The 26,776-nt window shown below is 36.9% G+C and overlaps 1 protein-coding gene across 2 annotated transcripts in view; it reads right to left on the bottom strand.

Annotated features, from left to right (window-relative positions):
- LOC150095196 (uncharacterized protein ZK1073.1-like) overlaps positions 1 to 26,776 on the bottom strand; it is a 347,623-nt gene that overhangs the window by 213,978 nt on the left and 106,869 nt on the right. For both annotated transcript variants that reach the window (XM_090410330.1, XM_090410331.1), the window contains exon 4: positions 14,241 to 14,358. In XM_090410330.1, the coding sequence (XP_090266456.1) occupies positions 14,241 to 14,358 (118 nt within the window). The remainder of the gene's footprint in view (positions 1 to 14,240; positions 14,359 to 26,776) is intronic.

Raw genomic sequence — 26,776 nt, 5'->3', positions numbered from 1 at the left:
TGAACAGCTGTAGTAATAGATATGGTATGAAGGTCAGCAATAAAAAGACAAAGATAATGAAAATAGGCAGAATCATTGAAAATGTCAACTGCGTTGTGAATGGAGAACCTGTGGAACAAGTAAAACATTTCAGCTATTTAGGCACAATTTTTAGTGAAGATGGTAAATTAAATATAGAAATAGACAACAGAATCAGCAAAGCTGGTATGGTGGGAAGTCAATTGAATAAATTCATATGGAATAAGAGAGAAATTAGTCGGAACACTAAATTAGCTGTATACAAGACAGTGTTCAAACAGTTTTAACTTATGGATCCATGAGCTGGGTCAGAAGTAAAACACTTGACCAAAGACTAGAGACCACAGATATGAGAGTCCTGAGAAAGATTATAGGCGTGAACAGATGGCATCAATGGTGGTATCATATTAAAAACGAGGATATTAGGAAAGAACTTGGCATTGTCAGCATCCAGGAATGCGTTAGGAGAGCTAATCTCAGGTGGTATGGTCACTTAAACAGAATGGGCGAGGAAAGATTAGCAAAACAAGTGTTCTCTGTCAGGTTGGCAGCAAAACGACCCAGAGGAAGACCAAGATATAGGTGGATTGATACAGTACAAAGTGCCTTAGACGATAGAAATATAAGATCTGATAATGTTGGAGTGATGACGAGTAACAGGCTGATTTGGAGGAAAATTGTATATACGAAATTAATAATGATGTAATTTTTTTTTTCATGTAGTACTATCATATCCTGTACACCCCTTGAGGGTACATGGCAGGAATTTGATGATGATGATGATGAACTTTGTAATATATATATCTTCGAAACAAGAAATTTGGAACCCATATCACATCAATGTTGAGTGTTGGCAAGGTGAAAATGTTCCCGTTATTATTTATATATTTCACTTATTAACTAGGGGGCTATTCCCAACCCCCTGTGTTCCGGTATGGTGGGGCAGTTCTCCTTCAATTGTGATAACTCGGAAGGGGGTTCCGCTCCTGAAGTCTGATGACTCGAATTTTGAAGACTCGAATCTCAGTGTAGCCCCTGACTTTCAAAACGTTTCGAAAAACATGACATAAAAAGGCTTATCATTATATATATATATATATATATATATATATGAGCTCGGATTTCCCCCTTCGATAGCTTTCCTGAAGCCAGATCTGGAGGCATATTCGCCTTTCCGGTTATATTGAAATTTATAACCAAGTTTATAAAATAACTTGGTTATCCTAATATACAATATCCCCAAGTTAAAAAAAAAAAAAAAAAATTTATATATATATATATATATATATATATATATATATATATATATATATATATATATAGGGTAGATTTTATTTCATTATTTTTTATTGTTTTGGTGAAATACTTTACCTGGAATACTCTTTCCAGTTCCAGAGGAACTGGAAAGAGTATTCCAGTTCCTCTTATATTTTATTCCTTCGAAAATATCATTCTGTGTCATAAAAAGAACTTAAAAATTAGCCTTCAAGATGAAAAAAGAAACAGTACATTCGGGTATCCCTCTATCAATATCAATATTTGTAGTCCTGAAAAGGACTATTTTGATGGCTTTGAAAACAAACATTCTTTATTTCATACTGTTCAGAATTTAAAATTCTTGAACAGTGTGGAACATCTTGAAGCAAGGGTAAACACACAAAGCAGTTTTACACTCAGGGCACCAGATTTTTGTTTCCTTTCTGATATTTTTTTTATTACATATATAGCATTTGCGTGCAGGTTTTTTTTTATTAGCCGTTGGTGGTAGATTTTCGGGATAATGGTTGGAGTTAGCAGCATTCAACGTCAGATGTCTGGCAGGATTTCCTGTTTTTCTGCTTGCTGAAGAAGGCGCATGTGCATGCAGCAATGCTTTCGCAATTTCTATTCTGTATTCTAGATATGTTATGGTAGACAAACATTTTTTTTTGTGCAGGAGGAAACTGTTCGAAATAACAAAATCCAATACATGTCCAAACACTTTTTTGTAATATTTTTTATGCTGTTTCCTCATTACAGAGTAGAATGGTAGCTGCTGATTGCACCTGTCGACTCCACCCATAGTGTCGTTGTAAGCACACACAGCAATGGGTTTTTCTTTCTTCAAACCATGCTTCTCCACGGATTCCGTTGATGGATTGTGCAGGGAAGACAGTAGAAAAACATCTCTTTTGTCTTTCCAACGTAGTGCAAAGACTTTCCCTCGCTGATAAGCTCAGATTTCTCCCTTCGATAGCTTTCCTGAAGCCAGATCTGGAGGCATATCTTGCCTTTTTGCATTTACAGTACCATAACTATCTGTACGATGCTGTAAAAGCAAATCAGCAAGTTCAGGACACATATAGTAATTATCCATTGTAATGCAGTAACCTTTCCCCAATAAAGGGTCTAGTAACTGCATTACTGCACGAATCGACAAGGGGAGATCCGAATATTTATCATGCTCGATTACAGTTTGCTTTCCCGTATAAGGTTTGAAATCCCAAAGATATCCACTTTCCGATTCGCAAAGCATAAAAAATTTTACTCCATATTTCACTTTCTTTTTGGGAATATACTGCTTACATTTCAGTCTACCTTTGAATGGCATAAGGCTTTCATCGATACTCAAGTCTCTCTCAGGAATGTAGAGTGATCTAAATTTCTGACGGATTTTCATCAGAAAAATCATAAATTTTGTTGAGGACTGGGCAAGGATGTGTTGCCTGATCGTATTCCTCATTATTTTGAAAATGCAAATACTTCATGATGAGACTGAATTGTTTTTCAGTCATAACATCACGAAACATTGGCGTGTTCAGAATCCAGTCTGTAGACCAATACATTTCGAGAGCGGGCTTTTTCACGATACCTTGCACAATCAAGAGTGCTATAAATGTAAGGAGCATGTTGATATCTATTAGGCTCCAAAGTTTACTGCGAGAATGCGGACTGTACTCAACTTGCTGATGTTGTTGGCAAGCATAAAGGTTAGTCTGTTCCACTATGAAGGAAAGAATATCATCGTCTAAAAATAGACGGAAAGAGCTTAAAATATTACTGGAGTCAAAGTCTTCAGTAATTCCTGGCTTACCTATGAAGGGAAACCGTGGACAAGCTGGTGTACGTTCAGTGGCGATCACCCATTTTCTGCACGAATACATATCTAAAGTACAGGCAGAATCGCTATCTTCAGAGCTAGAAAGATTTCTCTCGTCATCGGTAGAACAAGAGCTGCTCGAAAGGCGAAGGCTCCAACTTTTCTGCATCGCACTAAGTTTTCTTTTCTTACCATGAGCGTCACTGCTACTGCTGCTGCTTGCCATCTTGTAAATGAATTGTGTCTTGAATACACTTACTAATTATTCTTTTCTGCCCAGTAATTCCTTTCTGCCCAGCTCAAAGCTAATGGAGATTACTAGCTCCCCACTGAGAAACAGAACAATAGAACATGCAGCACACTAAAGAGCCTCGAGCAATATCTGAATATTTTACAGGCAGAACTTTCTTGTTTGGTTTTTCACTTTATTCTGATATTGCATTTGAAGGATGACAGTGATTTTAAATATTAATTTCACCTATATCCGAATATCACTTAATTTCCTGATTTATAATAATCAGGAAATAATATGTATATTTTCTGATTTATAATTTGCTAATTTATAATAATCACCACATAGTTTCAGTATCGAAAAATTAAAGTTATGTGGAACAATTACTAGAGAAAAATAACGAATTAAATAAAAACTGTACCTATGTTTCATAACAGTTTTTGAGTGTGTGATAATAATGCAACGGGGGGGGGGGTAAACTATCAGAGGCGAAATAAAGTTCAATTCTACTGTAAAAATATGGAAATGAAATTTCACATTTGATATACATATTTTGAATGATAAAAATAAGCAAATGCATCACTTACTTTAAAAATTGGAGAATAAAATATCTGAATTATGCAGAAAATATAAATATTAATCATAACTGTTGATTTCATTTTGTAATGACCAATTATACAAGAAAACCAAGATTGTGAAAGTACAAAGAACAGTAAATTACTACACAACATGAAGAAAAAATTTAGTAATTTGATTAAAGAATTTCATGTTATTCTCTATAAAGCAAAGTTGCTCCAGCATGTCCTAAAGGAAATCTGTGAAGATTATTCGATTTCGATGGTTTTGTATAAAAATAAAAATACTATAAACTGGAACGTCGGCAGCCAGTTTTCTTTTCTTTTTTTAAAAGAATATTTCAAATAATTATCGTGAATTAATTTCTTCGAGAACAAAGAAAAATCTTTTGTCTAGTAAGCGATTAGAAAAAAATTAGCGCAAAAAAAATAAAAAGTTAAATTGGTTCTCCAAGGTAAGGCAATATTTAAGTGAAGAAATTATACAAGATCTTTATTTTGTCCAGATATTAAAATTGTATTGTACAATAAAAAGAGAAAACAAAAATATAAATAATTTCTCTATTTTATTCTATCCTATATAACTAAAATCCAGTTACCCAGCATGGAAAAAGGAAGTGCGTTTCTTGTTATAGGCAACTGCAGCAACGAACGCGAGATAATCCAATTAACCGTTCTCTTCAGCGTGAGGGCTTATCACACTTTCTAATGGATACGACAGTCAAATTGCACTTCTTATCCAGGTTCTTTCAACAGGTGGGCTGAATCATATCCATATTTAGCTGGACGTCTATAGACGTCCTGGGCGGTAGGAAGGTTAAAGGAAAGTCTTGCAATGAGTAGGGTTCTTAAGGAGTGTATCTCAGTGGTATCATTAACTGACTAGAACATTCCTTTAAAATAAATGGTGATAAATCTGATGTCCTATTGCCATATTAACATCAAATTTACTCATTACTATTGTTATCCCTAGACCTCCATGATGAGCCAAATCATGCCGATCAAACTGTGCTTTAAACTCATTCAATGTATCTGCATTCACCACAATGTCAGGCAATGCATTCTACTCACCAACCACACCCTATTCAAAGAACATGCTCCTTATGCTCCTGCTCATGTTCTCTTTATATGGCATTCCATATTAAACTCCTTTAGAGTTCTGGCTATTTTTTGTGAGGTGCCCTGAATATAGGGAATAGTAATAGCCAGTACTGTTGACAGGGTGTAGCATAGAGGCAGCCTGCTTAATTAAGGGAGCTCAGTCATATTGCGGTAGGTGCCATATTAGGGCAACAAGATATTTTACATTTGATGTAGATGTGATAGATTTATTTGAAGAATTAAAAATTCTCTCAAATATAATACAAGAGAAAAATGGTCCTCACCAAATTTTATCATACATATGTATATATATTTATATATAAATTTCTACAAGATTTTGTTTTTATATATATATATACATATATTTGAGCCTGCAACACTTGCAGGTGCAAACTTGACTTGTTTGTCTGTTTGCTTACTGGGGAAATGGAGTAAAACCAGGTTTAAAATAGCTTGGTATCTTTAACACACACACACACACACACACACACACACACACACACATATATATATATTTTGCAAGTATATATATAGTAATATATATATAGTTGCAAGTCTAGCTGATCCTACAGGTAGTGCAAGACCAAGTAACTCATGGTAAAAGTAGAATAAGCTCTGATCACTAATCTTAATATTTACCCTTAATGCAAAGCACATCTCCTGGAGGAGATGCATGATGCTTTGTATTAAAGGCAAGGGGCCACTACCTAGACCGGTTTCGACCTTTATTGAGGTCTCATCAGTGGTAGCCAGGCTAGAAATACCAAGATTTATTTTAGTAATACAGAGCTTATAAGTATTTTACCAGAACAAGTTACCATAAGGTGTTATAACCTTATTAAATATTTATTATTTATAAATATTTAATATTATTTATAAATTTTTAATAATAATAATAGTAATAAATAATTAATATTTATTATTTATAATAAATATTAATTATTATTATTATTATTAAACAAGACCTCATGGAGTCAAATACTCATCTAGGAGGTCCTTTTATCTCACACACATCTCATCATACCGGGTCTTAAACACATTCAAACTCCTTGCAGACACCACACTCTCAGGCAAGGCATTCTAATCATTCACAACTCTGCACGAAAAAAACCTGCCTCTCACTCCCTTACTCACACTCTCTTTATACAGTTTCCAGGGATGACCTCTGGTTCTCCCCTGATCTCCCACTATTCTCTGTAGAACTTCTCCACCATTGATCCTATAACAACCCCCTTACCAACTTGTAGGTCTCTATCATATCTCCCCTCTTCCTTCTCTCCACTAGACTCTGCAAATGACATCTTTTCAATCTTTCCTCATACTCGACATTCCAGAGGTCAGAAACTACCTTAGTCAGTCGCCTTTGGACCCTTTATAACATCTCTTCATCCTTCTGAAAACCAGGTGACCACACAATAGTCCATGTGTGGCCTAATCAAAGCCTTATACAATGGAACAAGAATCTCCCTACTTCTACACGTCAGTGTCCTCCTCATCATTCCCAGAAGTCTTTGTGTTGTCTTCACAATTTTGGCGATGTGTCCCCTAAATTTTAGATCCTTATCCACTATCACCCCAGATCTCTTATTTCCTCTACTTCCAACAATATATTCTCACCAGACATAAATTCTGCATCCCATCTTTGTTTTCCAAATTTTAAAACCTTACATTTTGCAACATTGAACTCACATCCCCATTTGCTTGCCCAATCACTCAATTTATTCAAGTCTTCTTGCAAGGCCACAACATCTTCACTACTCTTTATGGTTCGTCCCAACTTTGCATCATCTGCAAACAACTGAATATCTCCATCCAAATCTTCGCCAATATCATTAATATACAAGTTAAATAGTAATGGCCCTAAAACAGATCCCTGAGGCACTCCACTAGTGACTTTCCTTTTCCTGGATATTGTACCCCCATACACAACTTGTTGATACCTATCAGATAGCCAGTCTCCAATCCAATGCACTAATCTAATATCCAACCCCATCTGCTCTAGTTTGACTGTCAACTTATCATGAGGTACTCTATCAAAAGCTTTTGTGAAATCCAAGTATATTACTGTGTATCCTTCTCCTCTGTCCAAGGAAGTAGTCACTTTATTGTAATAAGTAGATTACTAAAACATGACCTCCCTTTAGCAAATCCATGCTGTCCATCAAAGATTATACCATTGTTGTCAACCCAACTCTGGATCCTAGTTCTCACAAGCTTCTCCAACAACTTAACCACAACACCTGACACACAGATAGGCCTATAGTTTGATGCTTGAGTTCAATCACCTCCTTTATGAAGTGGCACAATCTTGCCCTCCTTCCACTCTTTAGGGACTTGACCAAGTGCAAGACTCGTATTAAAAAAATATGTCAAGGCAGGTGTCAACTCTCTGGCACATTCCTTCAGAATACGCGGTGGTATATTATCAAGTCACACAGCCTTATTTACATCTAGTTTACTCAACTCCCCAAACACCTCTTGCTCACTTACAGTCAGTCTCTCCTCCCCATCATCAACTGCTCTTAATCTCTCCATGAAGTCACATTCACAAGATTGAAAGATCTTTATGAACTGCTCATTAAGTATCTCCACCACACATTCTGCAACAGCTGTCTTTATACCATTTCCTCCAATCAATGTCATCCTTCCATAATCATTCTTTCTTTTGCTGGCTACATATCGAAAGAACTCCCTAGGATTCTTTTTAGCTTCATTAGCTAACTGCTGTTCATAACTCTCTTTAGCTACTCTCACCAACCAAGTCACCCTCCTTGCCTGGTCTTTGTAGACCTCATGAAAATGGTTATTTCCACTTCTCTTATGCTGCCTCCACAATGCCCTTTTTCTCTGTATCGCATGCTTAATCTCTTTATTCATCCATCTCACACCTACCTTATTTAACCTTCTCACCCGTGGTATACATTTAGACATTGCATCCACTAAATATTTTTTGAAAATCCCCCAAGCTGCATTGATCTCTTTTCCAGCTAATTCCTCATTCCATGCTATACCTGCAAGCTGTCTCCTGAGCTCTTCATAATCACCCCCCCTTGTAGTTCCACATATACCCTTTTTTCACAGGGGTCCTTGCACTGCTGGCAACCACCCAAGTAATCACCTCATGGTCACTTTCACCAATTGGTGGATGATTTGATACCTCATTGATAATTACATCCTCCGATGAGATGACCAAATCTAAGACCCTTAATCCTCGTGTGCCCTCTGTTAAATGCTGTCTGAGGTAGTTATCCCTCAAAAACTCAAGAAACTCATTTTCTTTACTTCCAGTTGCTATCTTATCATTCCAGTCTATTGCCATAATTAAAATCACCCATAATGACCACCCTTTTCTTATTTGCTTGGCTTATTTGACTATACATTTCACTATCACCACCATCCACATTACCAGGTCTATAACAACATCCCACCAAGTATTTGATTCTATTCACCTCTATCTCACACCATACTGCCTCAAAACCACTGGCCCCATTTCCCTCTTGCATCTCTACCTTGTATGGACATAACTCTTTCTCTATTATCAATAGCACTCCCCCTCCCTTTTTACCCCTTCTATCCTCGCGAAACACAACATACCTTTCCATCTCTATTCCTGTCAGGATGTCATCCTCATCTAACCATGTCTCACTTATTCCGACAATATATAACCAAAATCTTATAGAAATTTATCCCACTGTAACCACTGCCCTAAGGATATTGTTAACAATTCCTGTTAGCATAGCAAGTGCGGCAAGAGTTTTTCCCAAGCTTAAACTGATTAAAAATTATTTGCAAACAGCAATTTGCATTAATGTTTCTGTTGTAATAAAAACAAAATAGAAATTGGAGATTTTCTTATATTTTTGTCTTATAATCCATCAGGGAAGATATTTAATTGTTTACCTTCCAGGGCACGATCTAATCTGGCAACAGCCCTGGTAATAGCATTACTGTAGGTCTGTTTGTTGAGAGGAATGCAAGGAGTTGGGACAAACAACAATTTTTTAATCATTTCGGCACTATAACCATTGTAAAGGAAGACCAGGAAATAAAGCAGAGTTCAGCTGAAAGAGAAGCCTGGGTAGAACAGAGCTTACAAGGGTTTTGATAAAACCATATTGGTAAGAGAAGGAATGATGGGAAATTTTATACGTGTATCCAACTGTGTGGGTGAGTTTTCTGTAAACCGAGAAAGAAAGGGTGCCATTGGGAAGACACATGATTAAAGTATGTGTAGAAATTAAGCTATTATTATTATTTTCTTTTTCTGTAGTGAACTAAATCTTGTGGTGCTGGCTGTTGAGGTGAAAAAAGAAGAAGCCTAGTGCATGAGCCAAGTGGCCAAATAGTGAACACATCAATATATCTTAGCCAGATAGGTTTAATGGCAGTATCAATGGCATGTTTTTCAAAATATAATCTCTACACTGCTTTCAAACCTCATCTGGAGCTGGCTGTCCTTATCTGCCCTCCTAAGGATCCACTCCTTTCCCTCTGTTTCAAGTGTTTACAAAATTAATTGTTCTTGCAAATTATATTATTGTCAAACTGTCTGGAAGAACAAGAATTATATCTGCCACCATAAATGTGGTCAGTCAAGTCTAACTGGCTATTATACCTTGCACAGAATCAAATGGGAAAATACAACTATGCTTTACTGTAACAAACACTTGACTTTCTTAAAATCAGCAGATAATTTGAAAAACCAACCTAATATTAAATGTAGCTGCATTAAACTTCCCAAGATATGATTGGAAAACTAATTCTTAGGTTCCCACTCAAAAGTTAAGACTCCCATAGAGGACATTCCTCATAGAACTTGAGTTTTTAGTCAAACTTTTTTCCACTTATTTTGATGTTTATGTGTGTGCTTTTGCAATTTTAAGATTGTATTCCTGATGAAAAGGCTCTGTGACTGAGACAAGACGTGTGTTTATTTGTTTCTCAGTGCTATATTTATTCATCATTTCGTAAAGTAAAATAAACCTAATAACAAGTTTAAACCAGCATTTAACTTAAATACTCAAGATATTCAGAAAATCCTAGGGAATTTTTTAACTATGTGGTCAGTAGGCAGAGAAACGATTGTAGAAGAATGACATTGTGGGATAAAAATGGGAATAGAGTGACTGATGCAGAGGACATAGTGGAGTTGTTCAATGAGCACTTTATTGGAGTATTTCATCCTGGAGGAGGTTGTAATACTAGACGGATAGGGCAGGTTCAGGATTTAGAGTGTGTACCAAATGCTGAGTACTCTGGATACCAGTAAAGCTGTTGGACTGGATGGTATTTCACCATGGGTTTTGAGAGAATGTGCTAAAGAACAGACAGCTCTGTTGACCTGGCTTTTCAATAAAAATCTGGCTGCATAAAGGCAGTAGCAGACTGGAACTGTCTAATTATAGGCTTGCTTGTGGGTCATTAGTAGTTGTTAAGGTCTTGGAGAAATTAGTGAGGGACTATATACAGCGTTGGGCTGATGAGGGTAATGTTATCTGTGAGAATCAACATGAATTTGTTAAGGGGCGCTCTTGCTTTAGTAATATGATTGCCTTTTATAATAAAGTGACAAGAGCAGTTGATGGGGGAAGGCATATACTGCCATTTTTTTGGATTTTGCAAAGCCGTTTGACAGGGTGCCACATGATACGCTGATATTTAAGTTGCAGTACATGGGTTTAAATGTCAGGTTAGTCAAATGGATTTAGGATTGGCTAACTGATAGGTATCAGAGTATCGTGGGGCAATATCAAGGAAGCAGATGGTTACAAGTGGGGTTCCACAGAGCTCAGAACTGGGACCTGTATTGTTCAACCTTTATATCAATGAAAAATAGTGGTATTGTCAATGGATTGCAAGGGGACATTCAGTTGTTTGTGGATGATGTGAAGCTGGTAAGGGTTATCAGTAATAGTACAGATGTGGCAGCCCTGCAAGAGGATTTGAATAAACTAGACAGATGGGCAAATGAATGGGGGTTTCAGTTTAATGCAGCAAAATGTAAAGTCTTGAGGTTTGGGATCCATCGATGGGAGAATGCATACTCGACTGGAGAGGCTGTACTGGAGAAGGTAGGGGAGACAAGAGATCTGGGGGTGATGATTGATAGAAAACAGAAATTCAGGGAGCATATTGCAAAGGTGGTGAGGTAACTCAGAGGATTGCTGCAATATGGAGAAGGATGCTGACCTGCAGAGATAAAAGAGTTATCATTCCGACGTATAAGACCTTGATCAGACCACACTTAGACTTTTGTTCTCAGATTTGCTCCCCAGGATTTCAAGGGGATAAATTGACTGTGGAAAGGGTACAGAGGCAGATAACAAAGATGGTTTCAGGACTGTACAATATGAGTTATGAGGATCGACTGAGGGAATGTGGACTGCAGAGCTTGGTGGATAGAAGGAGAAGTGATATGATCCAGACTTTTAAACTATTGAGAGGCAGTCACAAGGTAGACATTGGAGAGTTCTTTCACTTGGTGGAATGGCAGGAAGAAGCAATGACAAGGGGCTATCCCTGGAAGCTACAAAAGTAGGCTGTGCGCAAGAGGGTGAGGAGTGGTTTCTTTGCATGGAGGGGTGGTTGAACCTTGGAATGCATTGCATGAGAGAGTGGTTGGAGCAGGAACAGTCAATGGGTTCAAGGAGTGGTATGATAAACTTTGTGTTTCCTAAAAACGACCTCTCACGATGAGTCTTTTGACTCCATGGAGGCCTGGATAATAATAATAATAATAAATTAAGAAAAGCAAAGTCAGGAAGTTCTGCTGTGAGGTTATTACAAGAGGATTTGATTATGTTGTTGCTTTGGGCTGAAAAATGCATTTTCGATGTTGCTAAATATAAAGTTATACACCTTAGCCAGAGAATACGATGTAGAATTCTTGTGTAGAGGCTTAAATGCTGTGAGGACATTATGTTGGAGGTTTAATGGATTTTTTACAACACTCAAAAAGAATTAAAATAGAATTTAATGCTTCCTATATTTCGTCCTAGTCACTAGGACATCTACGGGGATTACAAAAACAATTAATGTAACATGCACACAAAAACTTACAATACTAAGCCCAACCACATGGGTGACACTAAAGTCCTATCTAGGTGGAGCGCCCTCTAAGGGCGGTAGTAGGTGGCCTGGAATGTAAGGTGGGACCTCTGGTGATGACTGTTTCCCAAATCTTCGGAAGCTTAATGCAACTGTATTTATTAAGATTTGGTTGGTTTCTGAGAGCTGCTGCTGCTTCTAAGAAAAGTCTATCTTTCTTGAATTTGCTGTGGTGGAGCATGGTGGTTTTCTTCCATGATACTCTGTGGGTGGTGTCCAAAACATGGTCAGCCAAGCCTGAATGGCCATAGTTGTGTTTAACGATGTACGACTTGTGTTCCTCCAGGCGGATGGAGATGCCGATCTGCCTGTCTGTTTTAGGGCTAGTACTGTTTAACTTGTATATTAATGATATTGGCAAAGATTTGGATGGAGATATTCAGTTGTTTGCAGATGATGCAAAGTTGGGACGAACCATAAAGTGTAGTGAAGATGTTGTGGCCTTGCAAGAAGACTTGAATAAATCGAGTGATTGGACACGGAAATGGGGATGCGAGTTCAATGTTGCAAAATGTAAGGTTTTAAAATTTGGAAAACAAAGATGGGATGCAGAATTTATGCTTGGTGAGAATATATTGTTGGAGGTAGAGAAAATAAGAGATCTGGAGGTGATAATGGATAAGGATCTAAAATTTAGGGGACATATCACCAAAATTGTGAAGACAACACAAAGGCTTCTGGGAATGATGCGGAGGACACTGACGTGTAGCAGTAGGGAGATTCTTGTCCCGTTGTATAAGGCTTTGATTAGGCCACACATGGGGTATTGTGCCCAGATTTGGTCACCGGATTTTCAGAAGGATGAAGAGATGTTGGAAAGGGTCCAAAGGCGACTGACTAAGGTAGTTTCTGACCTCTGGAATGTCGAGTATAAGGAAAGATTGAGAAGATGTAATTTGCAGAGTCTGGTGGAGAGGAGGAAGAGGGGAGATATGATAGAGACCTACAAGTTGGTAAGGGGTTGTTATAAGATCAGTGGTGGAGAAGTTCTACAGAGAATAGTGGGAGATCAGGGGAGAACCAGAGGTCATCCCTGGAAACTGTATAAAGAGGGTGAGTAGGGGAGTGAGAGGCAGGTTTTTTTCGTGCAGAGTTGTGAATGATTGGAATGCTTTGCGTGAGAGTGTGGTGTCTGCAAGGAGTTTGAGTGTGTTTAAGACATGGTATAATGAGATGTGTGTGTGTGATAAAAGGACCTCCCAGAGGAGTCTTTGACTCCATGAGGTCTTGCGGTAATAATAATAATAATAATAATCATGAAATAAGACAACACTGAGAAGCTTTTCATGATAAAGAAGCTACTGTGCCTCTTTATGAAATCTTTACAAAAAAGTGCATCTAATGCTGGGCTCAGATATCTAATCCTGTTTTAAGCAGATGATGAAGCAGTAGTGAGGGTACAAATAACCAAAATAATGCTAAGACTGTGGATACTTTCCAAGAAAGATATCAACAAATGTTTGCTGCAAATCCTAGTGAACAGCCAGAGAAGAATAAGATATGACAAACCTAAAAGTTGGTAAAATGGTTTTCTAACACAGAGGTAGGTGAACCTTTTCAATTTATGGTAGGAGAAAACTAGGTGGTGGTTTCCTGAAAGTTGAGCATTGCAATTAGCAAGGCTCAACTTTCAGGTAATTTTTTTTTTTTTTATACTATATGGTGAATGACTGAAATGAGTTGCCAGTTGACATGGTGATTACTTTATCAATGAATGAATTTGAAGAGTGCTATGGTATGCTATATATTATATCACATTAAATGAACCTAATGCAGACCTCTCATTTGCGGTTCCAGTATAATCATAATAAATTAGCTATCAAACCATCCATATAGATTCTAGATAAGTGCTAACAACATATTTCTCTGCTGAGCTAAAACCAAAGTGAAGCAGCTAATTTGAACTAAACATCAGCTAAATGTTTAAATGGAATATCTTCAGTAAGAAGTTTTCTTCAGATACACTCAAGAGATAAAAAAATTAGATATACATTAGACACATAACCATATAAATAAATAAGAAAGTAAGGAAGTTTGTTTTATGGTTTCTAAATTAAAACTGCTCTACTAGCATTGTACTGTGATTAAGTCTTTCTCAAGCTAGTTTATAAATAGACAAGTATCTCACCCTTCTGGTAAGTCAGCTGCATCATATTCCTGTCCAGGAATTTCCACATGTAAAAACACTGACCTTTCCTTTATTTTGGCCATTGAAGGATGGTCAACAAAATTATGAAATCCTGCATCTAAAATTATATATATATATATATATGTAAAAATTTATTCCATTGTGCAAATAATCTATTCTTAACAACTGGCGTTTGAGAGGGAAAAAAAATGAATGAGAATACATGCAAATGAAAAAACTCGCACAAAGCAAAAGTATTATACAGTAACACCTGTTTTACATAGGGAATGCATTCCAAGAAATCTGGTAATCCTGCATATAAAATTGAAATCTGAAGATGCATCTAAAGATGAAATCTGGCATCTTAAATTATATATATAATTGACCTTTGAACAATGCGATGGTTAGGGAAGGCGACCCCCCCCCCCACGTTGTTCAAAAATCCACGTATAACTTTTGACTCCCCAAAAATTTTACTAATAGCCCACTGTTGACCAGAAGCCTTACCGATAACAAACAGTCAATTAACACATATTTTGTATGGCATGTATGCATTATATACTATATTCTTACAAAAAGTAAGCTAGAGAAAAGAAAATGTTATTAAAGAAAATCATAAGCAAGTGAAAATACATTTACAGTAATATACTTATTTATCAGTACTATAAGTTTACATCGTCTGTTTACAAGATGAATCATATGCCTGTCATTACCTATATCAATATTATCTTATATAGTACCATTGACAGGGTGTAGCATAGAGGCAGCCTGCCTCACGGTGCGACTTAATAAGTGAGCTCATTCAGCCATGTTGTGCTAAGCGGCGGCGCTACGCTAACAATTCTTGTTAGCGGAGCAAGTGCAGAAAGAAGTTTTTCCAAGCTTAAACTGATTAAAAATTATTTGCAGACAGCAATGACCCAAGAAAGATTGGTCTAGCAACTATATAGATAGGGGCAGGCAGACATAGCTTATAATTTAAATTTAGAAGCGCTTATAAACAGTTTTATTGTGCGATATCCCCGTAGAGCAAACATTTAATTAATATTATTATTTAATCATTTTGCATTAATGTTTCTCTTATAATAAAAACAAGATAGCAATTGGAGATTTTCTTATATTTTTGTCTTCTAATCCATTAGGGGCAATATTAATTGTTTGCCTCAGGGCATGATCTAATCTGGCGATAGCCTTGGTCTTATATGATACAAAACACTGTACATATTACACACATTACTAACATTAAAATGAAAAAGATAACGTGAAAAAGAAATTACTCACATTTATTTACAGATATAAATATTCATGGTAGGATTCATTCTAGGCTTTATAGTAACCAAGTGCAATCGATACAATTCCTTCACAGTAACCTAGACTATACACTAATGAATGAATTGTTATAAAATTTTTAATTAATGCTAATTAATTAAATTAATTAGTAAAAATTAATTTTATGCAGTTATGATTTAATACTGCATCTTTATATTTGTTTATATTTCTCTTGACAGCAAATAGTGCCATGTAAGTGTAAGTTTTGATAAATTTTAAACTTTTTTTAAGATTTGTGTATATTTTATGGTAGTAAATGATAAATTAGACTAGACTAGTATCCACATGTATTTTATGCATCCATGACATACCTAACTTTTTCTTAATTTTTTCAATATTTCTAAAGTACGTCTGTGAGTTTTTTCAAATTGTTGCAAATCTCAAAAAATTTTCCAATATATTTATTCTTATATATATATATATATATATATATATAAGAATAATATATATATATATATATATATTAGGTTGGCAAATAAGTTTGTTTGGTTTATGTGTTAGTACAAGTTTATGCCGTTTTGCCTGTCGCTACTGTTGCGCTACCATGCAACGCTATTGAGCAAATGAAAGGCAACATTTCACATAACCTTTCAGTGAATTTTCGTTCAGCCTACTTCAGTTGTGTGTGTGTAACATATTTTTAGAAATGGAAGGAAATAACATACATTACCGGCATATTTTGCTTTTTTATTTCAAAAAAGGCAAATGAGCTGCAGAGGCCCATAAAAAAATATGCAGCATATAAGTGGATGGTGCCTTAACAGAACACGTATGCCAAAAGTGGTTTTCCAAATTCCGTTCTGGAGATTTCGACATCAGTGATGCACCTCGCACCGGTCACTCGACCGAGGTTGATTTGAGTGGTGTGAAGGATATTGTCAACAAACATCCATCACAAACAGTGCAGGAGATTGCTGCAGTACTGAACATATCCCATACAAGCATTGAAAACCATTTGCACAAGCTGGGATATGTTTCAAAACTCAACGTTTGGGTGCCGCATGAATTGACTGAGGCCAATATGACTGCTCGCATATCCATCTGCGATTCAATGCAACATCGCCAAGAAAACTACCCAGTTTTGAATCGGATGATTAAGGGAGATGGAAAATAGGTTGTGTACGATAATGTGGTACATAAAAGATCATGTGGGCGCAAGAACGAACCACCGCAAACAACCTCGAAAGCAGGATTGCACCCAAAGAAGATCATACTCTCTGTGTGGTGAAATTATAAAGGTGTTGTTCACTACAGGTGTTACCGTCAAGCAGAACGACTGATTCAAATGTCTATTGCTCACAGTTAATGCGACTGGCCTGTGAAATTAACACAAAACATCCTGAATTGGTGAATCGGAAAGGAGTTGTCTTTCACCATGACAATGCCAGACCCCACACATCATTAACAACTTGGAGTAAATTGTTACGTCTTGGCTGGGATGTTTTGCTGCATCCTCTGTATTCACGGGACCTGGCACCTTCCAATTACCACTTTTCCGATCGTTGCAGAATTCTCTGAACGGGAAAACCTTCGCTAATGAGGAGGCTGTCAAAATTTTTTGCCAGTAAACCTCAGGAGTTTTGTGAACACGACATAATGAAGTTGGTGGACAGATGGCAAAAGATCATTAATAAAGAGGGTTAATATATAATATATAACTGACTAGTATGTATTATATATATTACATAAAATGTGTTTCATTCCACTCTGAAAAACCGAACGAACTTATTTGCCAACCCAATATATATAAGGAACGACAGGCTCTTAAGAGTTTAAAAAATAACAGAAATATACTTATCCTTCCTGCAGATAAAAGGCAATGCCCCAGCTGTGCTTAACTTTAAAGATTATAAAAATAATATGCTTGAATTACTACAGAGTGACACTTACTCAATTCTTGAGAGAGATCCCACTCGTGAACTTCAAAATCGTACCAACAATTTATTAAAAACAACTTCTGAACTGTCTAGAAACATTCACCTTTCTCTTTGCTCTCTCCATCCACTCATGCCACGCATATATGGAGTTCCCAAGATCCACAAGGATAATACCTCACTTCATCCCATTGTTGAGGGCATTGATTCACCAACATACAACCTTTCAAAATATCTTGCAAAATACCTTAAATGTTTTTCTGGCAAGTCTTCATCTTTTATTAACAACTCTGCAGATTTTGTATCATACATTAAAGATATTACTATTCAAGAAAATGACATCATGACTAGCTTTGACATAGTATCCTTGATTACAAATGTGCCTACAGACAAAGTCCTGACACTATTCAAAGATAAGTTATCTAAAAAAATGTTAGCCTTACTTACTCATTGCATCAAGTCTGGATATTTTAGATTTCAGGACACCATCTGCAAGCAAAATCATGGTCTAGTAATGAGTAATCCTTTATTTCCTGTACTTGCCGACATTTATCTGGAAGATTTTGAAGTTAAAGAGAGCTAAAGAGAGGTATGAACAGCAGTTAGCTAATGAAGCTAAAAAGAATCCTAGGGAGTTCTTTCGATATGTAGCCAGCAAAAGAAAGAATGATTATGGAAGGATGACATTGATTGGAGGAAATGGTATAAAGACAGCTGTTGCAGAATGTGTGGTGGAGATACTTAATGAGCAGTTCATAAAGATCTTTCAATCTTGTGAATGTGACTTCATGGAGAGATTAAGAGCAGTTGATGATGGGGAGGAGAGACTGACTGTAAGTGAGCAAGAGGTGTTTGGGGAGTTGAGTAAACTAGATGTAAATAAGGCTGTGTGACTTGATAATATACCACCGCGTATTCTGAAGGAATGTGCCAGAGAGTTGACACCTGCCTTGACATATTTTTTTAATACGAGTCTTGCACTTGGTCAAGTCCGTAAAGAGTGGAAGGAGGGCAAGATTGTGCCACTTCATAAAGGAGGTGATTGAACTCAAGCATCAAACTATAGGCCTATCTGTGTGTCAGGTGTTGTGGTTAAGTTGTTGGAGAAGCTTGTGAGAACTAGGATCCAGAGTTGGGTTGACAACAATGGTATAATCTTTGATGGACAGCATGGATTTGCTAAAGGGAGGTCATGTTTTAGTAATCTACTTACTTATTACAATAAAGTGACTGCTTCCTTGGACAGAGGAGAAGGATACACAGTAATATACTTGGATTTCGCAAAAGCTTTTGATAGAGTACCTCATGATAAGTTGACAGTCAAACTAGAGCAGATGGTTTTGGATATTAGATTAGTGCATTGGATTGTAGACTGTCTATCTGATAGGTATCAACAAGTTGTGTATGGGTGTGCAATATCCAGGAAAAGGAAAGTCACTAGTGGAGTGCCTCAGGGATCTGTTTTAGGGCCATTACTATTTAACTTGTATATTAATGATATTAGCGAAGATTTGGATGGAGATATTCAGTTGTTTGCAGATGATGCAAAGTTGGGACGAACCATAAAGAGTAGTAAAGATGTTGTGGCCTTGCAAGAAGACTTGAATAAATTGAGTGATTGGGCAAGCAAATGGGGATGTGAGTTCAATGTTGCAAAATGTAAGGTTTTAAAATTTGGAAAACAAAGATGGGATGCAGAATTTATGCTTGGTGAGAATATATTGTTGGAAGTAGAGGAAATAAGAGATCTGGGAGTGATAGTGGATAATTATCTAAAATTTAGGGGACACATTGCCAAAATTGTGAAGACAACACAAAGACTTCTGGGAATGATGAGGAGGACACCGACGTGTAGAAGTAGGGAGATTCTTGTTCCATTGTATAAGGCTTTGATTAGGCCACACATGGACTATTGTGCCCAGATTTGGTCACCGGGTTTTCAGAAGGATGAAGAGATGTTATAAAGGGTCCAAAGGCGACTGACTAAGGTAGTTTCTGACCTCTGGAATGTCGAGAATGAGGAAAGATTGAAAAGATGTAATTTGCAGAGTCTAGTGGAGAGAAGGAAGAGGGGAGATATGATAGAGACCTACAAGTTGGTAAGGGGTTGTTATAGGATCAATGGTGGAGAAGTTCTACAGAGAATAGTGGGAGATCAGGGGAGAACCAGAGGTCATCCCTGGAAACTGTATAAAGAGGATGTGAGTAGGGGAGTGAGAGGCAGGTTTTTTTCGTGCAGAGTTGTGAATGATTAGAATGCCTTGCCTGAGAGTGTGGTGTCTGCAAGGAGTTTGAATGTGTTTAAGACCCGGTATGATGAGATGTGTGTGAGATAAAAGGACCTCCTAGATGAGTCTGACTCCATGAGGTCTTGTTTAATAATAATAATAAAAATTACTTAGCAACTAGAATTTGGAAACGATATGTGGATGACATTTTCCTCATTTGGAGCCATGGACATGATTCTCTCCTGGATTTCCTTGAACATCTCAATAGTCAACAACTTAAAATTTCGATGTACAGAAAACCTACACACACCAATAGATATCTCCATAGTCAGTCCTATCGTTTCCCTCCTCAGAAACTTGGAATTATTTCTACTTTGGGACATAGAGCTCGCTCTCTTCTTGATGACCCAGATGAACTTCATAAAGAAATCAATTTTCTTTCAGACTGAATGGTTATTCTCAAAAAATTACTAAAAAATACCTTTTTAATCCTCCTATCGCCATACTGAAGAAATGAATAATGTTAAAGGCGATATATCTATACCATACATAAGCTCAGTCTCTCAAAAATTAGCCAAGGTTCTCAAAAAATATATCATTAGAACTTTATTCACTCTGCTTCTTAAGATCCGCTCTCTAGTGAGCCATCCAAAGCCTAGCCATTACAACCTAAAATATCCTGGTATACAAGATTTGGTGTGATTGCGACATTCCTTACTTTGGCCAGACGGATAAGTCTATTGAATTGCATACGGAGGAGCACAGGAGGGACATCGCTTACAAGAGAACACGTGCCAGTGCTTTATCCAGCCATATCCTTTTTTCTGCTGATTCTGATGATCAAAACCATAGTCATACAATCCTTTTGGATAGATTAACAACATTTTCCGTTGCCATGACGAATTGGAGAGAAAAATTGTAGAATTTAGAGAAATCATCCTCAATCCTGTACATTTAAATAATAATTTAAGCTACAACCTCCCAGACTGTCATTCTGCTGTGATCACACACAGGCACTCACGAGATGCTATATGCATGCCCTCACCCAACAATGTGGCCAACGAAGGACCAGCTTTGAATACGCTAACTACAACGTTTTCATGTTAAATATGTATAGTGACTTTCCTGTTCTGTTCACAGTTTTTTTTCTTCAATGTTTAATGTTTTTTATTTTCTTTTATGAAAACGCCTGAAGAAGGCTGTAAAAAGCCGAAACTAGTCATGTGATACCATTAAACCTTTTCCCTTAACTCTCGGTTAATGTCATTCAATTCTTTAAAAAATAAAAAATATATATATGTGTGTGTGTGTGTGTGTGTGTGTATTCCATTGTGCAAATAATCTATTCTTAACAACTGGCTTTTGAGAAAAAAACTGAATGAGAGTACACAGAAATGAAAAAACTGACACAAAACAAAATCATACAGATAATACATCTTTTGCATGGGGATGCATTCCGAGAAATCTGTATAAAGTGAATTTCCACATTAAACAGGAGATATCATTTTTTTCTACATCTTTTGACTGCTTTTGTTTATTGATGATTTTTTTCTAGTTTTTACAGAAAGAGCTTTAATTGTTATTATTATTATCCCAAGACTCCATTGGGTCAAAGACACATCTAGGAGGTCCTTTTGTCATATACAGAGATCATCATACCGCTCCTTAAACACACTGAAATTTTCTGCAGACACCACTCTCAGGCTTGGCATTCAATCATTCAACTCTGCATGCAAAAAACCTGCTTCTCAGTCCTCTGCTCACACCCTCCTTATACAGCTTCCAGGGAATGCTTCTTGTTCTCCCCTAATCTCCTGCCATTTTCTGTAAACCTCTCCAACACTGATCCTATAACAACCCCTTACTAACTTGTAGGTCTCTATCATATCACCCCTCTTCCTCCTATACACTAGACTCTGTAAATTGCATTTTCTCAATGTTTCTTCATATTCAACATTGCAGAGACCATGTATTGAAAAAGTCTTGGGTTTCATTCCTATAAAATCCTTTTAACTTGCATGTTTCTATCACATCCCCCCCTCCTTTTTTTTGTGCCAATCAAATAGTCTATGCAACCACAGACATTTAATATATCCTCATAAGGAGCAAGCCATAGACCTTCTACAATCTTGATTACTTGCCTCTGGACCTTTTCCACCACTTCATTACCATGGAATCCAAGCAACCAGAAGTGGCCTTATCAAAGCCTTACACAGAGAAATAATATCCTATTCCTATCCCTGCTTGTCAATATATTCTTCAACATTCAAGTAATTTAACATCCATGTGTTCTTCAGCATCTAATCTGACTCCTCAGTTTGTAATTCTACATATATCTCTTCTTAACTGAAAATTCTGATGTCTGACAATCTTCTAGGTCAGACCATATGATTGCTCTTCTGAATCAGAAACAGTGTGGATATGGTGGTTATCGCCAGTTCTCTGATACTATCACTAGATCCAGCACTCCCAAATCTCAAATCCCTCCATTACATGTTGTCAGCTCCATAATTTCCAGCTCCATAATTAAAGTTCTCCGTGATAATTACTCATTCTGCAGTGATTGTTGCTAATTTTTCAATTTTGCCAATGCATGCTATCTGCATTCTCTCTTGTACCTCCAAACCTACATCAACATACTCCATCTACTATATACTCCATCCTGTTGGCCTTTTATTTCACACCAGATAGCCTCAAATAAAGTGCCATCTGCATCCCTGTCCTCTTACTCCTATTGGCTTCAAATTCTTCTATTATTAGAAAAACTCCTGCACCCTATGCTGTTGCTTCTGTCCTCTGAAAATATTACACTCCTTACATATAAATTCTGAAAATATTACACTTCTATCCCCTCTCCATTAATCATGTCTCGCTAACAGATATAACTTCTGGTCAAGATGAACTAGCCAATGCCAGAAACTACTACCTCTTATTTCCAATCCTTTCATTAGTATATAATGTATAAACTATAGCACACCATCCACTTCATCCTAGACCTCCACACCTTAGGCTGATTATCCCACTCAAAATCAGAATCTTGGGATCTACATTCAGCATCATGTGATTATTCTTCCACTCTCATCTCCAGGATGCCTGCACATATACTCACATCTCCCCCCAACACTAGTTTCCCTCCCTGGCTTTGCACTTCTGAATTTTCAGTGAACAATGCTTTCACAAGATGCCTAACTCTGAATCCATTCAAATACAAGCTATCTGCGTTATATAAGTTCCTTTGTTTACCGAACTCACCCCACACATCCATGAATTGCACACATTCCCCCTGCACAACCTAAGCATGGTCCTTCTTATCAGTTCACTTGTGTCATAAAATAAAACAGACTTAATTTTGTTTATAATTTTTTTTATCGAATTTAATAAAAATATGCATTTGAAGTGTAACAAAAAGACTTTACACTTTAAAGGCATATTAAAATTAATGCTATAAAAATATAAAGTTCCAAAGTGGAAAAAAAGATGTCTTTCATGATGTTTTACATACACAGTTTCAGGTCACATTTCACTCTGTGAGAAACTAACATTATCAATCCAGAGAAGGATACAAGTCAGGTTTCCATACTTCACTGAATTAGAACTAAGTTCTTCTTTCCCTGTGATGGTGATATTCATGGAACAATCCTATGGCGTTTCCTGCATAAATTCCACATGACATTGCTTAGTGCTCTCATTGACTGATTGGTGCTGGTTATCTCTTGTGCTTTAGGTAAATACTATAAATGATATTAGAAATAAATGAATAGGAAATTATACACTGTCTCTTTTGATCTGTACAGAGTAGATACCAGTAAGGTCTGCTTGGCTGTGTGTCTCTTTACAAGTGACAGAGGAGATGTTTTGGGATTATATCTAATAGTCACTTTGTTTGAAGGATAGGCCAGATTGTGTGTGTGTGTGTGTGTGTGTGTGTGTGCGCACGCGCGCATGCTTGCACATGCACAAGCACTCTAAGGCACCTCGAGTATTGTAGACCAGAAAAGATCTGATTCTCATAGTCAAAACAGACCAGATATCTGTATCAGGTCTAGTATGTCATGTAAGGCAAGTCATAATAGAAGTATGGTGAAATTATTTATATTGCCAGCCTGGTTGGCCGAGTGGTTAGCGTATCTGCTCTCCACCCAAAAGGCTGTGGGTTCAAATCCCGCTGTGGGCATGAATGTTTTGCAATTGTCTGTGAAAGTAATAGTGGTGATGGTGGACAGTAGATGGCGTTGGTGTAGATGAGACGGTTTGTGGATGGGGTTGAGTGGTGGAGACGGAGAGTTGTAGAGTAGGTGCCCACCCTCGATGAGTCTTAGGACTCCCTGGAGGTGTCAAATAATAATAATAATAATAATAATGCAGAGAAGGATACAAATATATAGATGCATATGATGAAAGCAATGCTAGTTGCACTGGCATTGGGAAGTGGTATATTTTTTTTTTTCTTGAAGTTAGCAGTAGTAGAAAGATTCCAGAAAACACTAGCTGAAATAAATTCAAAGCAAGTTTCCAAGAAATTTTTATGCCTTGCAGGTTGTGATATCTGATGACACAGGACATGCAGATGTCCCTTTGGATTCTCAGCAAGAAGTTTTCAGAAGTTTTTCATTGCAGGTCCCAAGTCATACTTCTCATCCCAAACCAGTTCTGAGTAGGAAAAGACCAATGTGTAGTTAGATCTAATTTAAGTGTTATTCACTTGTATAGATAAAATTTAATTTAGTTATTAAAATTAAATTTCCATCTGTTTTGTTATTATAGACTGGTTTTCATAAATTAAGGAACAAAGAAAAAGAAGGTATAATATGTAAAAAGTGATACAGTTTTGTTATCATATACAAATGAGCCACAGCATAAAAGCAGGCATTTTGGAGTGGTTTTCCATTTCATGTCTGGTATGATAGCACAGTTCTTGAATATGGCTGCAAGACATCATTTATCCAATGAATTAGGGTGGTGAGCCATCTTACAACTAGAGGCTGGCCAAAATCAGGTGTAGGTAGTCAGATGGCTGCATGCAAGTCATTCTGTGGTTCACAGACTGGAGCCAACAACCATAAACAGCAGTATCCTAGAAATACAGTGAAGAAAGGCCATGGGCTACAATCACAGTGGGTAACCAATATCTCCAATTATCTGTTCATTGAAACAGGAGTACTACACTAATCAGCTACAAGAACATTAATATCTGCTTCCAATATGCGTAGAAGGCTTCAAAAAGATAAGTGTCTATATGTCCCTATCCACCAAAGGAGAAAATATTTGAAATGGGCCAGGCCTCATATCAATTGGATCAAAGACCAATGGAGGTCGGTATTGTCAAGTCCCGTACAGACAAGTCCTAATTTGCTCTATAAAGCAATACCAAGCATGCTGTGATCTGGAGAGAACCATGAACATGTTTTTATCTCTCTAATATCTGTAAAAGAGATACTTATGGTGGAAGTATAATGATGGTTTGGGGAGGCATCTCATTGGAATGAACAAACCTGTATGTGCTTCCTAGAAGAACGTGATCCTTGATGCTATGTTTGTCCATATGCAAGTGCAATAGGGGAGACATTTATCCTACAAGATAATGCTTGGCCTCATCAAGCAAATCTTATGGAATAATACCTTCAAAAAGATGCTATCTTTAAGGAAAATGCTATTTTTTGAGAATTGATGAGTGGGGAAAGCTGAAGGAAATGAAAATGGATGATGGATTAGTCAGTTGGACTAAGACTGGTATATGAGCAAGTTGTGAATAGGGGAATTAACATCCCAGAAAAGGAAAGTAACTAATATTATACTACAGGGTTCCCTTATTAGGATACTACAGTCAGTTCAACTTATATGTTAACGATATTTCATGTTAATTAACAGGGGATATTCAGTTTGTTGATGATGAAAATTTGGAGGAAAAAATTATAAGGATGTGATATTAATGTCAAGTCTTCAGGAAAATGTAAACACTTTCAAGCTGGAAGGAATGCATGGAGTTATCCATTAAAATCAAAATCAAATTACAGATATTCTTGTGGTCATCCTAAATCTCAAGTGTTAAATTCATTCAGAATGAGGTTATAGCTATATATAACCTCATTTTGAAATTGGAGAGGGTGCTCATGAGTGAAGCGGGGCAGACGTATGTAAGAAGAGCTCCTAATTGAGATAAGTATTCTTGGAATAATTAAGTATATAAGTATTTGTTTGAGTAAGAGCTGCTATAAAAGTTGTGCACTAGCAGTATTATTAGTGTGGAGGATTTTCATTTGCCTAAACTTAATTAAGAATTCGTTATTATTAGACCTTAGAGCAGTACCAGCAGAAAACATGGCGGCGGCTTTGTCATTCCATGATTTTAATTTAGACTTCAGCTATTTCGTTACGTGTGAGGTGTGCTATATGTATTCTTTTGATTACATAAATGATTTGTGGATGTTTAGGGTGGATTGAAGGAGGGTGTGTGCGAAGTGCAACCTGAACGAGGAATTGATGAAAGCAAATATGAAATTGATGACAGAAAGTATTAGTTAGTAGATGTCGTGGGGAAAATGAGTGCAAGTTCGAAAGAGCGGCGAAAGAATGTTAAAACATCAGTAAAAAAGAAAACGAGTAATATAAAATCCGTAATGGATGTTAAAAAGGATGAAAGTAATGCAAGAGTGGCGGAAGGAAATAAAATTGAGCGAACAAATGAAACTGGAAACACACTGTGATGCAGGAATCGAAAGAATGAATGATAGCGAAAGTTGGACTTGTGTTGGACCGAAAGTACGGTAGCACAGAAGGATGAATGAGAGTGAAAGTGAGAGGAGGGGATCGAAAGATAGAAAATTAGGAAGATAGAATAACAGAGAGAATGTGACGCGAGATTCGGAAGTTGAATTGGATTGGATGAGGAAAGAGATGAAATGAATGCGGAATAAAATTAAGAAAATTCGGGTAAATATATTAAAACAAATCAAGATGGCATGAAAGAGTTAACGAAAGATGAGCGAGTGGCATTGTATGGTGACTCCATTATGAAAGGTGTGGTCAATCCAGAGTTGGGTTGACAACAATGGTATCATCTTCGATGCACAGCATGGATTTGCTAAAGGGAGATCATGTTTTAGTA

The sequence above is a fragment of the Typopeltis vanoorti genome, chromosome 20, assembly GCF_054136105.1.
Source record: "Typopeltis vanoorti isolate ZY-2024b chromosome 20, IOZ_Tvanoo_1.0, whole genome shotgun sequence".
Taxonomy (NCBI): domain Eukaryota; kingdom Metazoa; phylum Arthropoda; class Arachnida; order Uropygi; family Thelyphonidae; genus Typopeltis; species Typopeltis vanoorti.
This window is presented reverse-complemented; position numbering and strand designations above follow the sequence as displayed.